At 40.1% G+C, this 22,813-nt stretch overlaps 1 protein-coding gene across 3 annotated transcripts in view; it reads left to right on the top strand.

The window, feature by feature from the left end:
- agla (amylo-alpha-1, 6-glucosidase, 4-alpha-glucanotransferase a) overlaps window positions 1–22,813 on the top strand; it is a 104,850-nt gene that overhangs the window by 12,147 nt on the left and 69,890 nt on the right. For all 3 annotated transcript variants that reach the window (XM_044133436.1, XM_044133435.1, XM_044133434.1), the window contains 3 exons: window positions 5,248–5,458; window positions 13,139–13,308; window positions 19,134–19,337. In XM_044133436.1, coding sequence (XP_043989371.1) covers window positions 5,248–5,458; window positions 13,139–13,308; window positions 19,134–19,337 — 585 coding nt within the window. The remainder of the gene's footprint in view (window positions 1–5,247; window positions 5,459–13,138; window positions 13,309–19,133; window positions 19,338–22,813) is intronic.

Below are 22,813 nucleotides of genomic sequence, written 5' to 3' on the forward strand. Positions count from 1 at the left end.
GCTTGCACATAATTGTTTTATCAAATGAGTACGACACCTTCAAGTATCAGTAAATTGTTCCCAACGATGAACCAGACTTGTGCAGCTCCATAATTCTCTTCCTGAGATTTTGATCGATTTTCTGTCCTATCATGTCAGACTAGAGAGCAATGTGTCTAAGGCGTAGCCTTAAAAACATCCACAGGTGTGCCTCCAATTATCTTAAATATGTCAATTAATCTATCTGAAGTTTGTAGAAGATAACCCAAAAAGTCATACGGTTTTAAAGACAGCTATCTTTGATACTGACCAAATGTATGTAAACATCTGAATTCAAAGAATGTTGCAAAAAAATTCTAAAAGATGTTATTGCCAAGTTGTCTGGCATTTAGCTTATAATTAATTCAAATTAGATAAAACAGGAAAAGATTGGTCTAGTTTAACTTCAGACAGTGAGAAAAAATTTATTTTTATTCTGTGATTGTAAATATCTAGTATTAGTTGTGCTGTTTTGCATTAACCAGATTTACTAAGTTTAGATTGTTTGAATTATGTCATAAAGTAATCTGCAGAACCATAGAACAATTGCATAATTTTTTAGTATCCTTATTAATTAACCTTTTTTTACTTTATGAAATTGACTCAGTGCCAGAGGTTGCGCTAGACTTTTTATCTGTCATCTTGACTGACATCATTAAAAACCCTGTTTTCATAATCATATTAACATAGGCTACTTAGCTGCATTTTCATGCGGTTTTGTTAATTTTCACTTAGTTGAACTGTGAATTCAGATCCGATCACACATAAAGCAGATAGTGCTTTCCGTAGTGCTGTTTTGTGCAAACCTCCTCCAAACCTGCTCAATAATCCAGGTATGTTGTGATGAGTGAGCTGTAGAGCATTTGGAGTGAAAATGTACAGAGATGTACATAATGCTTGCTCATAAATAAAATATTTCTTGGTAGTTTGTGTGTATGTTACATGTAGTTACCAGGAAGTATTAAAAGCAGTTGTCAGCATTAATAGAATTTGTATTTTTTAAAATGTAATGATAAATTGATTTTACACTAGGCCTGTCGCGATAAACGATAAATCAATTAATCGTACAAAACTATCGACATCATTTTAATTATCGGCTTTATCGTCTCTTCCAGCCTTTTTCTCTGGAAGAGACGATAACGCTAAATGAAAAAAGGCTCAACTCTGCTGCTCTCCACTGACCCTCCCTTCCTCATTTCCTTAGTGTAATGTCCAGCGCACACTGCACGATCTTGTCGGTCCATTTTCAAACCCTGAGAGATCACATATTAGCCGACAGAAATCCAAGATATAATGGTTCGATCGGGTTCGATTGTGCCGTGTGGTGTCCAACAATGGGCACAAAATAATGGCTACAAGTCTAGTTAACTAATTTTAAAACCAGACATTAATCAATGCTTTACTACAATCTACCTGCAATGCATGTGGCTCTAGTGTCAGCGTAAAGTCCTGACTGAAGGAAAATCATTAGAACCTATTTATGTCACATTAACGAAGAACAGCTGAAAAGTTACCGGGTTCATCAACTGCGTAGCAATTTCGCTCCAACTCCTCCCCTCGTAATTTCTATATTCTTTGAATGAAATGTTTTATAAACATTAATATTGTTTCCACATATCATCTCCAATGTCTGCTGGACTTTGGGTTGCGCCGTGTCAGCTGTTTGGGATTCCCCTCTGTAATTTCGGAGGAGAATCTGTGCTTTCTGATTGGCTACCTGTCACATTCAACAGGCTGCGTTAACTCTCCCAGTCGGGGAAAACCTCCGATTTAGATCGGAGTGGCCACAACGATCTACTGTAACACACCACACACTACAGGATGATCACAAGCGACAATATTAGAACGATCAATGTTCTACAATTGTCGTAAGGGGAAAATGTAGGTGTGAACTAACATGTAGTGTGAACTATTGCATCAGGTAGTCGGATGTCCCATCTTCTCTATTTAAATCTAATGATTACAGAAGGACAACATAGTATACAGACTTCATAATCTGCACTCTTTTGGTTGAATGCAGTATTTATTTACACTTTGGCGTTTTTATTCAAGTACATTTTTGTTAGTGGAGACTGAGAATCCATTTTATTTTTGTTTTTGGTTGTTTTGTTTATTTTATCAGTTCCAGTGTTAAGTGTTCTTTTGAAAATAAAGTGTATCTCTTTGGCAGGAAATCGCATGTATTATTATGTAATTTCCATTAAATCAGTGTACAAAGGACTTCAAACAATACTATCGTCTATCGCAATAGTTTTTTGAGACAATTAATCGTTCAACAAAATTTGCTATCGTGACAGGCTTATTTTATACAATCACTTAACCAATTTACTTATTTAATGCATAATATCTCTGAAAGCTGTTCATTTTAACAAGCAAATAATAGCAGCTGCTTTACAGTTCAGGACTATTATATATTTTAAATATGTTGAAAAGTGAATCTATCTATTTTTCCTATTCATCTCAAGTCCTGCTATTAAAACCCTTTCTGATGGAGCAGGGCTTGCATGTGCATACATACATTCCTTTGGTAATTCCTTTATGTTTTACCACGACAATGGAAGCATAAAGGTGTTGTGTGTAGGGCGGTTGTAAACAAATATTTTAGTAATCGAGTAATCTATCAACTATTGATAGATTGATCAAGTAATCGGATAAAAAAAACCATTATATAAAACATTGTAAGTCTAACATAAAAGCAGTAGTACTATCGCACATAAACATAAGTCCAATTTTTCATATTTGAGATTCCCTAACAATAACTTTTCTGTAGTTTAGAAAATTAACCTATAACAATAGTAGCTCACTTTCTAAGAAAAAGTTTTACAAAAATCTGAAATTATATTCAGTTTCATAATAAAGAGGCAGGCTCACAAATACACTTATATAAAAAAATGTCAATACTCCAGTTTTTTGTTTATGTATTCATCTTCATTCAGTTTAATAGTTGAACTCTCACCTTGCACATTTATAGCTTTTGTGTTCATGTTGGCAACAAGATTTGACACCTTTGTTCGTTACACACAGAAACATCTACCAGGTATGTAACATCACAGTGAGCTCCGCCACCAATTTGTTGAGACCGGGATGAAATGAAATAAATTTTCTGGTTCATCTATAAAGCTACACTTATGTTAATCAAATAATGCACACCCTCCATGTTCAGTCTACCTGCTCACCTGCATAAATACACCTGCAGCGTTCTTCCTCACCATTCTCTCTGAACCAGCCACCAAGCAGCAGCTCTTGGAGGAGAAAAGCTGACATACTCCATGCATTGCGGTCATTTTAAGGATGCTTATTGGTCCTCCGCAAAACGACAAATACCCGGACATTATCATGAACCAATAAAATCCTCCCAGGACCAGTGATGGCATAGTTACTTTGAAAAAGTAACTTTAATCGGACTACTGATTACTCCTTGAAAAAGTAACAATGTGTCTCCACTGATAAGGTTGAACTGAAGAGGTGATTGTACAAAAAAAAATTAAAAAACGTGAGTAATTTGTGTGGTCCACTGTTGTCTGGAAAACTCTAAGAAGGATTTTAAAGACCCCCCCTCCCCCAGGCTCCAGGTTCTGCGTTACGGCCCTGTGTTTGATGTCGCAGCGCACAGAGCTCCTCCTGCGGCTCCACAACTCAGATGGCTGCACAGATTTGTGACACTTATCTTAATATTAATAATTATAATGGCTTTAAGTTGCCATTATAATTATTGGCAACTACGGACACGTTTATTCGTGGCTGGTTTCACGTTTATTGCGCTGTTCATATTGGAATCGATGTTTGCAGTTTTCTGGAGCGCAACGCGAAGCTCGACGTCATTCAGAGGTAATATATTATCTTGACATTAACAAAGACACAGCGGGACGGATTATCCAGGAAATGATGGACAGGGAGAGACTGAGTAAGACTACCTTCATGACGGACAAATTCTGGGATTTATTATGAGTCTCTGCTTATTCCAAAGCCCAAATGAGCAACTTCACGTTCAAAAACGAGCCCAAAAAGGCGTAACCCGCCGCTTATTAAATTTGCAAGCGACTTTAAAAAAATGAAGCCCAAAGCCGCTTGTAATAATCAGACTTGGCGACAGAAACTCAAAATAGTTCCAGTTTTTCCACCAACAAAATGCGCATCTCCCTCCATTGTTTACATTTCTGTCGCATAGAGACGTCGATCACTCGACAAGACAAGTAGAGGAAATACGATTAAATTACAAAAGAAGATAGTAACGCACAGTAACGCAAAAGTGATTTTGATAAGTAACTGTAGTCTGACTACTGGATTTGAAATGGCAACGCATTAGATTACTCGTTACTGAAAAAAGTGGTCCGACGTCAGTAAGGCGTTACAAGTTAACGCGTTACTGACATCACTGCCCAGGACGAACTTGAAAACTGGACAATATGCTGCTAACACTTAGCTTTCATTAACAGCTCAGGCTGAAATGAGAGCGCTGCGCAATGCAAGTAAAAACCCGGCCAGAACACGGAGCACTAAATAATAAAATATTGCTTAAGGAAGCGTCAAGGCAGATAAATTTTCCTCGAGAAATTTTAATAATCAAGGCACTCGAATCACTTGAGGAATTGTTTCAGCCCTAGTTGTGCGTTTATAAGACGGAAAAAGACCACTTTCATGAGGCAGTGTGCTGTACCCCAGTTGTACCCTGAGTCTATGGAATATATTCAGTGAAAAAAGACGTGCTGCATGCTGGCTGCAGTTAACTGACCAGAAAAGTGTGGCTCTTGACATTTACAGCTATTTGAACCTGGTAGAGATTTGTGAGCTGGCTGTAAATCTCAACTATATATAGACTAAACTGTGAAGGGCCAAAATGGCTGCAGACATTCAGTGTGTGCTTGTTTCAGAGCTGTGAGATTCTCCCGTATCTCTTCATACCAGGAGTGAGATTAAACAAGCTTCTATTTTAGGGAGGGAATGCAGTACTTGTGTATTGTTTTTTGTTTTTTCATTTGTAGTTCTGATGCAAGAAGTTAAGCAAAATTTGACAGGAAAAGTTGTGTGTTCTAAGTGTGTGCTAAGTATGATTGTGGAATTTTTCACGCAGATTTAAATAATAATACATTTTGTCCAAACTGCATGCCATGGTTAAAACAAAAAGATAAAGACTAAGACAAGATCTACAAATGTTATGTGCTGGTTCTTTCTTGGGTTTAGCTTCCCACAATGCTGTGTAATAAATTGAAAGCTGTTGTGTCTCCTCAGGTTTTGAGCTCCAGTTCCGCCTGGGTCCAAGCCTTCAAGGAAGGAGAGTTATAGTTCACACCAACTACCCACTTGATGGACAGAAGTTCATTCGAAACAACTTCCGTGTTTTAGCCTGGAACTACCCGACAGGAAGGGAGGATGACTCGGATAAGTACTGCTCCATAGAGCTCAAGATTGCTGGATCCTACCAGTACTACTTTGGATATGCGTAAGAGTGACTCATATTGGAATTGTTAAAATCCATAATTGGAAAATTGTGGTACAATTAACATTGCTTTGGTACATGAACTTTCTTTAGTTGTCGGCAGAGAAAAAATTGGGGGAAAAAAATTACTAAATCAATATTGAGATCTAACAAAACCTGAACAGGGTTACTGTAAGTGCATCTCCATTGACCATATAATTGCGCAGCTATTTCAAAATTAAATTTACTGCATGAAAACACAATAATGTTGAATAAAAACTCTTCTTTTTTGATTCAAATGTTTTGGGGCCAGGACGAGGTGTGTTTTGGCCTTATCAAAATTGGTCCATTTCACAAAACTGCAGTGGAAACACCTGTTTTTGCATCATATGAATCACATGATCAACAAGCGGATGTTTCCACTGAAGAAAACAAGAAGTAGTAGCAGGATGATGCTGTGGTATGGTTTTTATTGACACATTGTGTGAACAAACTTATTCACATGTGATTTTTAATTACATTTGTGTTCTTTTAACACTAATGGATTATTGACAAAGTTTTGTGCACATTTGTAATGGAAACGCAGCTAATGTCTCATGGAGTCTCATGGCTAAAGTATAACGCATGTTGTGCTATTTCAAAAGTGTTTAGAGGATTTAAGGGCCATATAGCCTGAGCTTTACTGTGCCTGTAAAAAGTACTCACACCCTTTTATTACTTTTAGAAATGAATCATGATCAATAAAATTTGAATTTTTTTGACAAAAATAATTTTACTGTTAAAGTGAAAACTGATTTCTACAAAATAATGACATGTAAATAAAAAATATTTAATATTAGTGATTGTATAAATACTCACACCTTTCAACTCAGTATTTAGTGGATGTTTTTCTGGCTGCTGTCCCAGCAGAGAGTCAGAGTGGATCGCTTTCAGTCAGCTGCTCATTTGCAGCTGAAGTTTTTTCTCCATTGTTCCTGTTAAACTGTTCCAGCCCTGTCAGGTTGGGGGAGACGAGCTGTGAACAGCCCCATTCAAGTCCTTCCACAAATTCTCTATGGGATTAAAAAGTCTTGGCTTTGACTGGGCCACTCCAGAACCTTCATCTTGGTGTCTCAGTGTTTCTCAATTCCGGCCCTCAGGCCCCCTGCCCTGCATGTTTTAGGTGTTCCCCTTCTGCCACACACCTGTATTGAATCTGTGGATGATTAACAGGCTTCTGCAGGTCTTGATGACTGCAGAAGAGGTCATGCAATCATTTGTATCAGCTGTTCTGAAACAGAGACACATGCAGAGCAGGGGGGCCTGAGGACTGGAATTGAGAAGCGATGGTTTAGCTCTAGATGGATGCTTCAGATCGTTGCCTTGCTGGAAAATAAATGTTCTCTGAAGACATAGTTCCTGTGCCATTGTTCTGCCCACATGCATCACACAATACATGTATGGCACCAACTTACCAGAGGGACGCCAAAAATCCAGGGTTATGAAAAAATATTTAAATAAAAATATATGAGACATAGGCCTGTTGCGATAAACAATAAATCAATTAATTGTACAATAAATTAAAACTTTCGACGTCATTTCAGTTATCGGCTTTATCGTCTCTTCCGGCCTTTTTCTCTTTCTGTTGATGACACTGAATGAAAAAAGGCTCAACTCCAGTGCTCTCCACTGACCATCCCTTCCTCATATTCTTAGTGTAATGTCCAGCGCACACAACACGATCTTAGAGTTGTCGGCCGAATGTCTGCCCATTTTCAAAACCTGAGACACCACATATTAAACGACAGAAATCCTACGTATAATGGTTCGATCGGGTTCGATCGTGCTGTGTGGTGTCCAACAATGGGCACAAAATAATGGCTACAAGTTCAGTGAACTCATTTTAAAACCAGGCATTACTACAATCTACCTGCAATGCATGTGGCTCTAGTGTCAGCATAACGTCCTGACTGAAGGAAAATCATTAGAACCTATTTATGTCACGTTAACAAAGAACAGCTGAAAAGTTACCAGGTTCATCAACTGTCACAGATGTGGCACTCAGGGTTTTGTTTGGGGTGACTTGGTAACTCTTTGTCGCATTTATTACTGGGTCTCTCAGCCTCTTTGGATGGCTTCACAATTGATGCAAATACTCAGGGGGTTGATGGATGCATGCATTTGGGAGAGGTATGGCAAAGCAGCTGTGGACCTATTGGCGTCTGAAGAGACAACACATTGCCCGCTTTGGTTCTCCCTGGCATTGTCTGACCTAGGACGCACTGGCACACGACTGGCCGAGAGCGCTGCTCTACACTTTTCCACCGCTTCCCCTGATAGGCCCAACACTCCTGTGGGTCCTTCAGGAGGGGCAGCAGGTTCTTCTAATGGCCCCCCGGTGGCCAGAGAGAACCTGGTTTCCACTGCTGTACAGGCTCTGTTGCACCTCTTCAATGCCTCTTCCCAACAGGAAGGACCTTCTGTCACAGCAGGGGGGTCAGATCTTGAAACACAATCCCAGTTGCCTCCAACTCTGGGTTTGGCCGCTACGGGGCCCGGCATTTCCTTCTCAGAGTATGACGGAGACATCGGACATACAATGACTACTGCCAGGGGCCCTTCCACACGACTGGTGTAAACCCATAAGTGGAAGGTTTTTAGCAGCTGGTGTCATGCAAGATATGATGACCTTGTACACTGTCCTGTTTCTGTTATTTTAACCTTCCTTCCAGCGCTGCTTTCTCAAGGTCGGTCTCCATCCACTCTGAAAGTTTATTGCTGCCATCTCTTGTTGGCATATGGTGGTGAGTGGAGAAACGATAGAAACAAAGAAGTATCCTTGTTATGGCCTGAGAGGTCCCTGACGTCTGCACACTCCCTGTCGTGCTTGTGTGGGACCTCTCTCTCGTCCTTGCTGCCCTGCGATCTCCTCCATTTGAACCGTTGGCAGAAGCGAGCCTTGAGTGTGTGTCAAAAAAGATAGCTTTTCTCCTCGCCATGGCTTCAGTGAAGCTGGTGGGTGCACTACATGCGTTGTCTGTTCATGAGTCCCGTTATTGTTGGAACCCATCTGGTTCTGGCATTACTCTTTGGCATGATGTTGTGTTTCTCCCTAAGGTGGCCTCATCTGCGAGCCACTCTGTGCCCCTCCAGTGTGCTTGCCTTGATGTAGGTGGGCCTGATGAGCCTCTCTGCCCTGTTTGGGTATTGGAAGCATATGTCAGACTCACAGCTTCTTCGTGGCAGTCTGATAGTCTGTTTGTTTGCTACACAGGTCCCCGCAAGGGGCAGGCCCTTTCTAAACAGCGTCTTGCACGTTGGATTGTGGACGTGGTGAAACAAGCATACAATCTACAGGGACACAACCCCCTGCTGGTGTATGGTGCCATTTCACCAGGAGCATCAGTATGTCATGGGCTGCTATGACTGGGGTCACTCTGGAGGCTATATGTGCATCAGCCTCTTGGTCATCCCCAAATACCTTTGCTAGGTTTTACAGGGTTAACTTGGCCGCCTTTCACCCATTGGAGGGGATCCTATTCCAGCGCGCATCATCATCCCAGTGAGGTGGGCATGTTTTGGGGGTTGTTTCTTTTCTGTCCTCAGGACTTTGTTGGTAATTGTCATCCAGTGCTTTAAGCACTGCCTCTGGCGGTCAGTAGGGATAAAGTAGAACGAAAGTAACAACAGTAACTACGGTTCTATGAATCCCAGATGACCGCCAGAGCCCTCGTTCCCTTGGAATCATCTTGTTTCACGAGAAGATTAAGGGACTGAGCTGACATTGTCACATGATTATATAGACTTACCGGTGTCACCGGGGGTCACACATGACCATGTTGGTATAAGATACTCGACTTGTACATGCGCAAGAGTGATCATTCAGTCCTTTAAGTACCCCCTCTGGTGGTCAGTAGGGATAAAGTAGAACCATAGTTACAGTCGTAACTTTCGTTTCATTGAACCATAACTCAGAAAATCAATTTGTTCATTGACATCAAAATTGCTGCTGATGTGTGACACTGGTGATAACATATCACCAATGGCTGCAGAGAACTGAGCGGTGGTTGACGAGGTAATCCTTTGAGAAGTTGTGGATCTTGTACATTTTTTAATTACAGTGGTTGAAATAGCAATTGAGAACAGAACAGGTAAATGATTGGAAATGCAAGTTTGACAGACTTCATTGATATTTAAACAAAAGCAATGAGATAATGCAAGGTCCAGAGTATGGCCTTTTTCATGAGTTGGGCCAACCAACCAACTTTTAATTGAATAAAATTAAAGGAATCACTCAAGTTAAGGAAGTCCTTTACTAATGGTTTGTTATCACAACATACGTGTATGTTGAAATCTCCGACAGTTAGTATCTGATCATGGTGATCCCAGTCAATCCGAAAATTCAGAGACTAAGTCCTTATTAACTCCCAACTAACTTAGCAGGATGGTAAACCACTCCACACAGCAATGAAGGAGTTTAATTTCAAATTATTGAAGCTCAAAACTGAAGTATGGATTTGCAGAAATTTGTTGACAGTGAAAGCTAGATCTAAATACTGTCTCTTGTACTCTGCCTTTACCAGTCTTATGTGGAGAGTTAAAATAAGCACAGTCTGAAGGAAGATGTCCTGAGAATGGGTGGGTTTAGGGCGGTTCATGGCACCAGCATTTGTGTTCCATTTCACGCAAATTGGGTTGTATAAAGAAAAGTTGCAGAAATCACCTGTGTGCGCATGGTTTTATATGTCTGAATTTTTTGTGCGTTGCACTTTTAAAAATTTGTCACTGCACAAACTTTTAGAGTGAAAGCTGGGCACTCTTTTACACTAGGCTCCTGGTGTCCTCTCTGGTCTCTTTCCTGCACAGTCACTCAGTGCAGTAGGATGGCATGATGTAGGCCAGGGGTCACCAACACGATGCCAGCGGGCACCCGGTTGCCCGAGGGGACCTTGTCAGTCGCCTGCGGAGCAAGTTCTAAAAATAGCCATTGTCATTAGGGAGCATTGCCAAAGAAATTATTTAATGTTTTTACATTGAATTAGTAACATTTGTTTATATTTAGATTTTTAAAAAAGTAAATTATAAAACATGTTTAAAATAAATTGCTTTATGCATAGAATTCTTTTCTATGGTTAAAGTCCAGAACTGCGCAGACGCCTGCACGATTTTATCGGAGTGCAGCAGTGCCTGCAGCTGTACGGCTGCACACACTCTGCCTACCTTAAGATTTTCCTTGAAGTAAAAAATAGAAAAGAATAATTTCTGAAATTTTTATTATGGAACCCTCTTTATAATTAAACTTGTGGAGAAAAAAAAGATCCTATGTTTCAAAACATCTTGTATGTAGCGCACGTCTGAGCCTTTGGGGTCTTTGCGCACACCAAAGCTTAAATCTTATTGGTCAGTTTGCTTTTATTTATTTGGCGGCTTGGCACTTTTTCTGTAAACTAAAAATTAATGAGCAGAGTTTGAACGTCCCGTAGTTCTAAGAGCGGTTTGGATCCTGGCGGCGCTTTTTACCTTGTGCGGTTCTGGCAGATCGCTGGTTTATGAGCTTCTTTGACGTTTCCTGAACGAGAGAGTTGATTGGTCACCCGGTAGCTGGCATCTGCTGCTCTTCTTGAGCATCGCGCTAAGACTGTGGGTTAAACAATTTAATCTAGTCGAAACATTCCCCAAAAGAATAAAAATTAAGCCAACATTGTTGCTTCACCTTCTCCTTTTGGACGTCTGACACCACCTGAACCTGGGAATCAACACCCTCCTCTTTCCGTGGATCTCACGGGTAGGCTTCGCTTCCATGTCTTTATTATTTAGTATCGTATGGGGAAGAAAAAGGGTGCACTGCTTTAGTGGTTTAGGTTTGTGCTGCTTTTGTGCGATGCGCACATGAGGTGCGTTGGAGAGGTGGTTGTGCTCTTGCAGGTCAGGTGCAGTGATAGCTTTGTACCTTCCGATCTGTCTGACTTTTTTTTTCCACATCTGCTGGTGTCAACCAACAGGTGACCCGTCAGCTTTCAAATTTGCGAAACCACGCAAAAAGCTAATAAACCGGTGACCCGCCAGACTGTAAAAAGCTCAGGCGGGATCTTAGAACAACGAGAGGTTCCAAACTCCACTCATCATTTTTAGCTCACAGAAAAAGCAAACTGACCAATAAGATTTAGGCTTTGGCATGCACTTTGACCCCCAGAGACTCACACTGATGTGGGCTACATACAAGATGCTTTGGCACAAAATAACTTTTTCTTCTCTCCACAATTTTGTTAATAGTAAAGAGGGTTGGATAATAAAAAATACAATAACATTACTTTGCTTTTTTTATTTAAAGGAACATCTCACATTGCATACGGCTGCAGCTGCAACAATCTATACTCTCCAGTCACTTGTAGTCACTTGTATCCATCCTCTGACTGATACTTTTCAACAACCTTTTTGCTGATTTGCTTGGAGTGTTTTCTAGTGATTATGCCATAATGGTAACCAGGAATAACAAATAAATGGAGCCTACAGACACATGTATCTTTATACTACAATCACTTGAGACACTCAGCTGATTTCCATTCCACTCATTGTGAGATGTTTGTTGGACTTTTGTTTAATTAGATCAATCCCTTTAAAGGGGTGAATATGTCCCTTATTTGACAATGTCTTTTATTTGTCATTATTTTGTAGAAATATGTTACACTTTGAATTAAAGATGTTTTTGTGATTTTCTTCTTGAACATCGATTTTAATTTAAGGAAAAAATGACCTCTTTGTTTGGAATCCAACAGACTATGGAAAAATTTATCATTATTTTGCCTCAAAACAAATGAAGTTGAAACGCAAATCTTTTTTTGATTTGCTTTTCAACTTGTGCAGTCAACATTATAGAGTGCTCAAAGCTAATGAAGGTTGTCTCTCTTGACCATGCAAGTTTCGAAAAGGCAACATGTTTGTTAAACTTTGGTTGACCTGGATTTGTAAGAAAAGCAACCCTTCAGGTTTTACTTCTTGATAAATCTACTACAATTCAAATTCATCAATGTCAAGAAATACTAATGGGAGCATTTTACTTCGTCTGGTTCAGATTCAGTATCTAGATGAATGAAGATGAGCCAGACATGGCAGGAAGAGTGCAGAGTTAGGTCTCCTGACACATTTAGGGTAACATTGGAAACTAGGTTAAATCTCAGCATGGTTGACCTCAAATCGTATCTTCAATGGCTGATCTGTTTTTCAGATCAGCTGAAAAACATGTTCAGCCGATATGAAAATTAATTTACTGTTTATAGCTTCAACAAAAAAAACTTTAAAATATTTTTATTTCAGCCTTTGGGAGGTTGCAGTAGTTCTGTAGGCTTGAATATGATTTCTAGCTTAGAATTCTTGCATGTGAAATTGTCTCAGGATCTCTTGACAGACTTCAGACCTTTGCTCTAAGTCAGGGGTGGGCACTCCTGGTCCTCGAGGGTCCTGCAAGTCTTAGATGTCTCCCTGGTCCAACACACCTGAATCCAATAGCTGAATCACCTCCCAAGTGCAGTCAGGCTCCCCAGAGTCCTGCTAATGACTTCATTATTTGACTCAGGTGTGTTGAAGTAGAGATACATCTAAAGGGTGCAGGACACCGTCCCTCGAGGACCAGGAATGCCCACCCTTGCTCTAAGACAAGACATGGAAGCTACATGTTTAGAATGACATATGTTAGTGTTTGTGCTGAATGAAATACTGTTTTCACAGAGGTGTGGAGAGGTTGGGAGGAGGCTACATCGTCGTTGATCCTATTCTTCGTGTTGGAGCAGACAACCATGTCCTCCCACTGGACTGTATCACCATCCAGACGTACTTGTCCAAATGTCTGGGATGCCTTGATGACTGGCCAGACAGACTGCGAGTAGCCAAGGAGTCAGGTGGGTATGGTCTTCAGATCCAAATGCAAACATGCAAACATCCCACAGAGGTTTTATAGCTCATTTGTTTTTTTTGCCTTGAGATATTTAAAATATAAAGGCTAACTTGTTGTAAAAATATAGCTGCAATGATTCAAGTTTAGTCATGTTTCTTTGTGGAGTAAAACAACAGTCCCTGCAACCAAAACTATTTTAAAATACATATCTGACTGTCAATATAATAGCATCTCCATTAAAACCATATCAATTTGGCTATTTCAGTTTACTTCTGAAAAGTAAATTGTTAGTGTCTATTTCTGTTTCTAATCACAGTACAGTGGATGAAAATCCTAAATGTATACAATATTTAATAGTATCAAGTATAATCCAGAAATGTGGAAGTATGTGATACATTTGTCCTTGATTTTTATGTTAGTATTTTATGTAAATGTTTTCCTGGTGTTTTTGTATGAATATTGATTTTATGTTCGTGTTTAAATGTATGCCATTCATGTTGCTTGCAAGACAAATCTACCTAAAGTCCAGATTACACAGAGATCCAGCCAGTCATTTGCACACCTTCAGTGATCGGAGTTTCTGACACTGGCATTGGCAGAGTGGAACTTTTTGGCAATGACCCAAGTGGAGGTGTGAAAATCCATGGCTGCAGGGTTTGTTCTATCAATTAAAAGGCAGATAACAAAAATAATCCATCTATTTTCTGTACATCCTTGTCCCTAGTGGGGTCGGGAAGGGTGCTGGTGCCTATCTCCAGCGAACGTTTCTGGCGAGAGGCAGGGTACACCTTGGACAGATCGCCAGTCTGTCGCAGTAACAAAAATAATGACAGAATTGTATTTGTGTTATCAGAACTTCTGATAAGGAATATCAGATGACTGTAGGAACTTCTCATTTAATTTCCCAAGTAAATGTAAACTTAACTTATATCTGAAAAGAGACAAAGTGCAGCCCAAAGGCCCCCAATGATGAATAAAACCTTTGGACTCGGCGTTCCCTCGCCCAGACGTGGGTCACCAGGGCCCCATTCTGGAGCCAGGCCTGGAAGGGGGGCATGATGGCGAGCGTCTGGTGACCGGGCTTTTACCCATAGAGCCCAGCCAGGCTCAGCCCGAAGAGGAAACATGGGCCCCCCCTCACATGGGCCCACCACCCGGCATGCGGCTCAGGTGGTCGCTGAGGCAAAAACTTGGGCGTGGGAGGAGTTTGGAGAGGCCATGGAGAAAGACTTCCATATGGCTTCGAGGTGATTCTGGTGTACCATCCGGCGTCTCGGGGTTGGGGAAGCAGTACAGCACCAATACTGTCTACAGTGGGGATTATGTGCTGCTGACCTCAACTCGGGATGTTGTGGGCCGGTGGGCAGAGTACTTCGACGACCTCCTCAATCCCACCAACATGGCTTCTATTGTGTAAGCTGAGCCTGGGGACTCTGGGTTGGACTCTCCAGTCTCTGGGGTCGAGGTAGCCGAGGTGGTCAAAAAGCTCCTCGGTGGCAGGGCCCCGGGGGTGGATGAGATCCGCCCGAAGTTCCTTAAGGCTCTGGATGTTGTAGGGTTGTGTTGGCTAACGCGACTCTTCAATATCGCATGGACATCATGGACATCAGTCTGCCAATCCCCTGGATTGGCAGACTGGGGTGGTGGTCCCCCTGTTCAAAAAGGGGGGCTGGAGGGTGTGCTCCAATTACAGGGGGTCACATTCTTAAGCCTCCCTGACAAGGTCTATTCTGGGGTTCTAGAGAGGAGGGTCCATTGGATTGTTGGACCTCGGATTCAGGAAGAGCAGTGTGGTTTTCGTCCTGGCTGTGGAACACTGGACTAGCTCTACACCCTCAACAGGGTCCTGGAGAGTGCATGGGAGTTCGACAAACCAGCCTACATGTGCTTTGTGGACTTGGAGAAGGCGATCGTAGCACAGCTGAATTTGAATTCACAATTTAAAGCTGCAGTATGTAACTTTTACAAAAATGTTTTTTGCATATTTGTTAAAATTGTCACTATATTGTGACAGGATAATATGAGACAGATGATCTGTAAAATGATCGAGCTATTCCACTTCCTTTTTGAGTTACTATTGCCATCTGAAGAACTGCACCAGGAACAACCAATCGGAGTCAGGAGGAGGGTCTTAGCATTGTTATCATGCTTATTTAGCTGCTGCTCAGTGTGCTAATGGTGGAGAAACAACCATCATTGGTCGTGCATCATTGGTCGAGCTCTGGCTCGCAAGGAATGCGAGCCAGAGCATTCCTTGAAGGCTCCCTTGTGGCGAATCAGCTGTAGCACAGCTGAGAGCAAGGGAGAGAATGTGAGCAGCATGTACACAAGCAAGTTTGACAGAATTAAGATCCTCCTCTTGGTTCTGATTTGTTGTTTCTGACTGAGTGGGTGTATTTCTGGGGTTAGTACTGGGAGCACTGGAAGGAGGCAGATTAGCTTTTTTTCACAGATTATCTATCCCATGTTATACTGTCAAAACGTAATGATAATTTTAACAATGTTTTCTAAAAGTTAAATACTTGAGATTTAAGCCTCTCGCAACGTTAGGAGCTTTGTACTGAGAAGTATTTCAGGTTTTAGCTCATTTCTGCTACCGCTAGTCTGAAAGAGCTGAGTTTGGGAGATGTGGGGGAGGTGTACCCTGAGAGTTGGAAGCTCTGCTTGGGAACTGGAGCTCTACTGGGGATAGGGTTTCCTGTATTATAAGCATGGTTGGCCACCAGATGCTACTTGTCCCTCCTTTGGAGTAAGCTTGTTTTATTTTAAATAGGTTTTTTATGCATCTGCAAATCTGATCTGCACATGCAAGTTTACCTCTACAAGCAATATTGTGAACAAAAGGTCATGTGTGGCATACATTTTATATACTTGCCCAGTACATATTCTGGCACGTGCTTGGCTTTAATATACATTAAAGTTAATGTAAATTAAACATTACCAGTAAATCACAGACAGGTCTTGTCTTTCAAGAGTATTTCTTTCAAATTCTGCATTAGCTTGGATAAATGATTTGATCATCATTCATTTTTTCTGTTATTTATTTTAGTTTTTAAATCTGACCAAGGCTGGCCCAAGATTTCATGGGGCCTTGAACAGAATTTGGTGGAATCTGGGAGAGGGGGCCAAGTTTAAAAGCAATGAGTGATAATTGGTTATTATTTGCTGAAATGACTTTGTGAAAGCACCCAACTCAAACACAATTAAAGCTGCTACTCTGGCATCTTTGGCACCAGAACGATGCAAGATGTTTTCCACATCAAAGGGACCCTCTGTAGATTCTGGATCATGTTGAAGGACTCCACAGAGCTAAATAGCACAGGATTTGAGCACCCTCGGACTCACACCATCAGGGCCTGCAGCCTTGCCAGAGTCTCACAGGGTGGAGTCTTCTAACATCTTCAGGGCAATGTTTACTGTAGAGGAGATCGGTTGAGGTCCGAAATCAGAGAGTCCCATGGTATGTGATGAGATGGTGCAAAATCACATGGGGAAAGACTGAAGAGGGGCAGCACCTACCCCTGCTGCTGTGGACAGTAGCAGGTGTAGGTGTAGGGGCCGATGTGTCAAATTTGTTAAAAAAACAAGTTGAGTTCATTGGCTCTGTCAACTTTGCCCTCAATCGTACTACTGCCTGCTGACCTGAACCCAGTCATTACTCTCCAGACCGCTGGTGTTTTTCTGCTGGAGTTTCCTTTCCAGCTTCCTCTTATAATCCTCCTTAGTTCTTCTGTTCTTCACCTTCAATAACCTCTGAATTACTTTAACATCATCTGTTGCCATCTCTGAAAGTCCTCTGCTTCTCATTCAGGATGGTTTTGATCTCCTTTGTTACCCAGCGCTTGTTATTTAGGTACATTAAATTTCTCAGTAGGGATGATGGAGTCAACACAGAAGTTAATGTAGTGTGTTATGCACTCAGTGAGCTCATCAGTGTCCTCCTTGTTCGGCTCAGAGTGCCTGCCAGTTAGTGGGCTCAAAACATCCCTGCAGTGTGTCCTTGTCTAGTGTTGCTGACTTGATGTAGGGCTGCCATCTTGGAGTGGTCATTCTCTCAACTCAGTTTTATTTGTTTGCCAATGAAGTATAAGTGAGTTTAGTCTATAATAATTTACTGAATACTGAGCTGATTTTCATGCTTTTTTGATAACCTTCTTTCTAAATCTTATTCACAAAGCTATCAGCTACATGTGTAAGGACACTTTTTTTAAGCATTTCTGAATTGGATTGATGCATGGCTCAGTAAGTATATATTATATATTTTCTCATTGGGGTTAACAGAATGGAATATTGTGATTTGATGTAGGATAAGCATTTTTAAAAAACACATATCCTTCTGTCATGTTATTGTAACACAGTAGAGAAGGGTAGTATATACATTTTAGATAAATGGGCCAATAGATTTGGCTATTGGAGCACAGTGGAGTGTTTGAATGACACACAAAGGCAGTTGGCTTTAGTGAAATAAAATATACAATTGACAGTTGCACAAAACACACAATTATGAAAACAAAATTACACACAATAAAATACATAAAATAATGACAATAATACTTGGCCAAGTGCTAACTCTTAGTTTCAAATATTTTGGGTGCACCCTGTTAATCTGCACTCTAAATTCAGTTAAAGTGCCCCACACATCCGGACTGAGAGCCACTATACAGTTGTCTGAGGCGTGTCGCATTGACATCGGTCAGGTTTTTTTTAATATATGCTGGATTGTTCCTGAAGTGGATCCTCCTTTGATCTTGATGGCGATCCTCCCCACCTGGACCTAAAGAAAGAACCGGATTTCTTCTGTTCCAGTTGGAGTCCTGCTGCACCCTGTGGTGTGGTAGGCGTGAAACACACATCTTCACACACAGTTGGTTATGTGTGAGACCACCGACTGACATTCTTCATTCTTATTGATTTTTTTATTGGAATTTTGGACAATACCATTTGGACCAATTTTATTTCAGACATTATAACAAACTGCTGTGGTGGAAATTCTCCTCTGTGAAAGATGTCGAGTTGCAAATTGGAAATGAATTTAATTAATCTCTTGACTAATAGAATGGAGAACAAGATGAACCAACTGCTAGAAAGAGCTAACGGCTCCTAACGCCTTCTGGCGCTGCACAGCTCAGAGTCTTATTACGTCGTATCTCTAGGGCAAACCAACAGTACTGCAGACCCGGGGGAGCAGGGCGGGACCCACAACGGCAGTCTGCATTCTGATTGGTTCAGATGCTCTGGAAACTAAATTTCCTATTGGCCAGGTAGACCACCAGCTTCCTTAACCTCTGTCTCTTAAAGAGGCATACCCACTTTATGTGGGTTACAGTATATCCAGCCCTAACCATGTTTTCCTGTAGAAGAGTCCTGGGTGCAGTGAATCCCCTTTCTCTTTAAAGTGGCTTGGCATGCTTTCTGGGGGAAACCCTTTGTGGAAAGGTGGAACTTAGCGAAAACAAACATTCATGCACCCGCAACGATTGTTATGGGAGATTCAAAAATTTCTCAAATATCCATTAAAGAATCAAAGCAACTGCATGGAAGTTTTTGATGAGGAATAACATGATGCAAAGCTCAAAACCAAATTTTTTACATAATATGCCCCCTTTAACTTGAGATGAGACAGTGTATCCTGGATACCATGGGACTCTCTGATTTCAGCTGAAATCCATACCTTGTGAATCTCAATCAACTCTTAAATTGATTATTCTTTTCTCACCCCTGTTGATAAACACTTGAAATGTATCACTCTAGGTGCAATTTATGTAACTGTTGCAGACTCTGGACATATGTGCATGAACCACATGAGATCTTGTACTTTCTTTCCTTCAGGTTACAACATGATCCACTTCACTCCTCTGCAGACTTTGGGAGAGTCTAGGTCCTGTTACTCCTTAGCTGACCAGCTGACCTTTAGCCTGGAGTTCAGCCCAGATGGCAAGAGTTGCACCTGGGAAGATGTGGGAAGACTGGTGGAAAAACTGAGGATGGAATGGAATATGGTATCAATCACTGATGTGGTGTATAATCACACTGGTGAGTGGATAGAGATTATAGAGATTTTTTATTCCTGTTGGTAAACTTTTGTTTTGCACCTCTGCCAAGCAAAACACATGATTCTGCTCTAAAACAATTAATCTGTCCTGATGAAATAATTTCTATTGTTCTTCATAAGACCCCTTATTAATTTAAAAAAAAAATTGGAATAATATGTACAACATGTTACATAAACAATAACTAAAAGAACGACAAGGCTTAAAGAAGGTAGAAGAGCAAAATTACTGGCAGGAAAAGGTTACATACAGCAAATTACGGCAGATTACATGAGAATTTTTTACAAATTGAAGTAGGCTTTAAAGCTTTAGTATTGACACAGTTTTTTAGAGAATGCAAAAATAAAGAAACATAGGCACAAGCATTCAATTTGGGTTTCAACTGAAGAAATTTGCATCTGTGGATATTAAAGTTTGATAAAATTAGTAAGTTTATAACAAAAACTATTTTTTGGAGTATTTAAACAGAAAAAGTCACATAATATAGTTTGAAAGTTAAACGGTATGTTTATTTCCAATTTTCTTTTTAGGAGTAAAAAAATATCTTTCCAAAATATTTGAATATAATAGCAGTCAGAGAAAAGATGAGTGATGGTTTCCTCAGAATTGTGACAGAATGGACATAGAGGGTCTACATTTGGGTAATGTTTAAATATTTTTCTATTAACAGGATAGCATCTATGTAGAAACGTTAGAGACACTTCTCGAGTCATATTATTTATCAAGTATTTCTTCAGCAATAACCAAACATCTTTCCAACAAATATCATTAAAGATACTGTATCGTCCCAAAAAAAGTAGAAGCTGGTTTGCTTATATGATGTCTTATTATTAGCTCTCTAATACATTTGTTGTTAGTTTTTCTACATAAAAATGGGTCAGAGTTACCAATGAATAATTATTCTGTTAAGTATGGGGTTGAACAGAGGATGACAATAACATTTTCACTCCAGAAGGAGTGGCATCAAATACAATTGCAAATTCTTTAGGTAGTACAGGAAAATGATGTGGTCAGAAATTCATTAAGAGTCATTACCTTCTTTGTTGAAAAGTTGATGTACAAAAACAATGCCTTTTTCAAACCATTTTTTAAGAAAAATAGATTTATTTTTAAAGCAAATGTCTTTGTTATTCCAAATATAGTATTTGTGTGGGGAAAGGTTATGTTTTTGTATTAAATTCCGGCATAGGAATAGCTGTTTATAAAAACTGGAAAGTTTATGTAACCCAGTGTTTAAAAACGCAAGAAAAAAAATAATAGATGTTGATTCAATGTCTTATTCTACCAACATAGCTAAAAGGTAATTACGTAAATCTTCAAAAAATGTGAAATATGCTTTCAGCGTTAGCTTCTATTGACAGATTAGGCAGCCAATGGCTGGCGCGGTCTGGTTTCGTGTCGGCCAATGGGGTTGATCGTCCTGCCCCTTTTTAACAGCTGGCGGTTGTTTCGTTCGGAGCGCGACAGACAGGCTTGAAAGCTAACAGCTGATGGTTGCTTCGCTCATAACGCTTGAGAACAGCTGACGGTTGTTTCGCTGAGAACGCTGGAGAGCTAACAGCTGACGGTCGTTTCTGTAAAGAGCTAGAAAGAAATTGACGAATCTGGAAATTGATCTCAGAGGGTTTCCCCCGTGAACAGCTGAAGCCCGAAAAATAGCCGTTGAAGGCTCAGAGCATCGGTCAGGTTTTTTGAGCTTGTACGGTACACTTTTGGCCTGGAGGGCCAAAGATTCCAAGACCCTCTTCTCCTGAAACTGGATGGCGAGCCCCAGCCCAGAGGACCAGGCGCACGGGTAGATAGTGACCCGACTGGTCACCAGCTGAGAGACTTTGAGACTCATTGGAGTCTCATTTGATTCATTGGAGACTGAAGTATTCAATTTATTTATTTATTATTTTTTAAAAGCGCGCAGTATTTGTTTGTTTGTTTTAAATGTGGATCCACAATTGTTTATTATATTAAATATTTGCTCTTTTCTTGTAGACACTGTGTGTTCTGTTGTTGCTCACACCTGGGTTCCCTCGAATTTAAAATCTTCTGATTAGGCCCAACTTCCTATATATATATATATATATATATATATATATATATATATATATATATATATATATATATATATATATATATATATATATATATATATAGTATAAATTAATTAACCTGTTTTTGTAAGTTGCAGGTAACATTTAACTGGATTTTTTTTCTTTTTTTAAAATACTTATTTATTTTTTAATGATCAGACATTGACATCAACATTTTGCATGGCATACCTCACAGACAAAATTTGTAGGTATAGTTTATCCAAAGCTATGACGAGTAAGCATGGTTCATTTTGAAGTCTGTGTATCATTGCCTTCTGTCTCTATCCAGGTTTTGTTTGTGGGAACATAAAAGGAAAATATAGAAAGAAGAAAATAAAAAAAAACCCAAACTAACAGGGTCAGAGAGTATAGCTTTAACAGGTGTACCAATATATGAAACTGTAAATCCACAAAACAATTTATTGAATCAATGAGTTTTGTTTATAAAGTGCAAGCTAAAGTCAGGTGGCATCCTTTCATATTGAATTATTTGTTTTCCTCAAAAAAAGCTAAAAACAAATATGTATATATAAAAACAATCCTATATTATTTCTGGCATATATTATTTGAGATATTGTTCCCATTTATTCCAGTGTTTAAATAAGTCTATTTTTAAATTAACTGTGATTTTTTTCCATTTTGTAAATATCTGCCACTATTTGAGCCCATTCTCTAGCAGTAGGTGCTTTCTGTACCATCTATTTTTTTGTAATTGCCTTTTTTCCAGCCGCTACAAGTATATTCCACAGGTATCCATCTATTGATTGCATTTTGGGGGTTTTGCATCCTAAAAACATGGTTTTGAAATTTGATGGAATGTTGATTTGAAAAATTTTGTTTAATATGACATCTATAGTGCTCCAATCAGGGTTTTTTTTTTCCCCACCAGGGGGTCCTTTTTGTGAGCTCTAGTGTCCCTTATTCAACAGTAGGCTGACAGGAAAGGGGGAAGGAGAGGGGGGAAGACATGCGGCAAATGTCGTCGGGTCTGGGAATCGAACCCGCGACGGCCGCGTCGAGGACTGAAGGCCTCCAAACGTGGGGCGCGCTACCCTCTACGCCACCGGAGCACGCCCCCCAATCAGGTTTTTTGTTTCCGATACCATTCACCCATGAGGCCGATCTCTGCCTATCACCGATCTCTGCAGCAGCTATTCAGTCAAAAGGACAACTGAAAAACCTCCAATCAGTAAAACAATATTTAACAGTAAAGTTCTCAACAACCTAATTTATACATAAATCAAATAAATCTCATAACACTGTCTACATCAAATAATGTGAGGTAAGAAAGGAAATATTCATTCAATGTTAAAAACAGGTTGCATCAAAATAAACAATCTTGAGTTACTAAATCAAAACGTGCCGAGAACATGGC

Source organism: Gambusia affinis, linkage group LG12 (assembly GCF_019740435.1).
Source record: "Gambusia affinis linkage group LG12, SWU_Gaff_1.0, whole genome shotgun sequence".
Lineage (NCBI taxonomy): Eukaryota > Metazoa > Chordata > Actinopteri > Cyprinodontiformes > Poeciliidae > Gambusia > Gambusia affinis.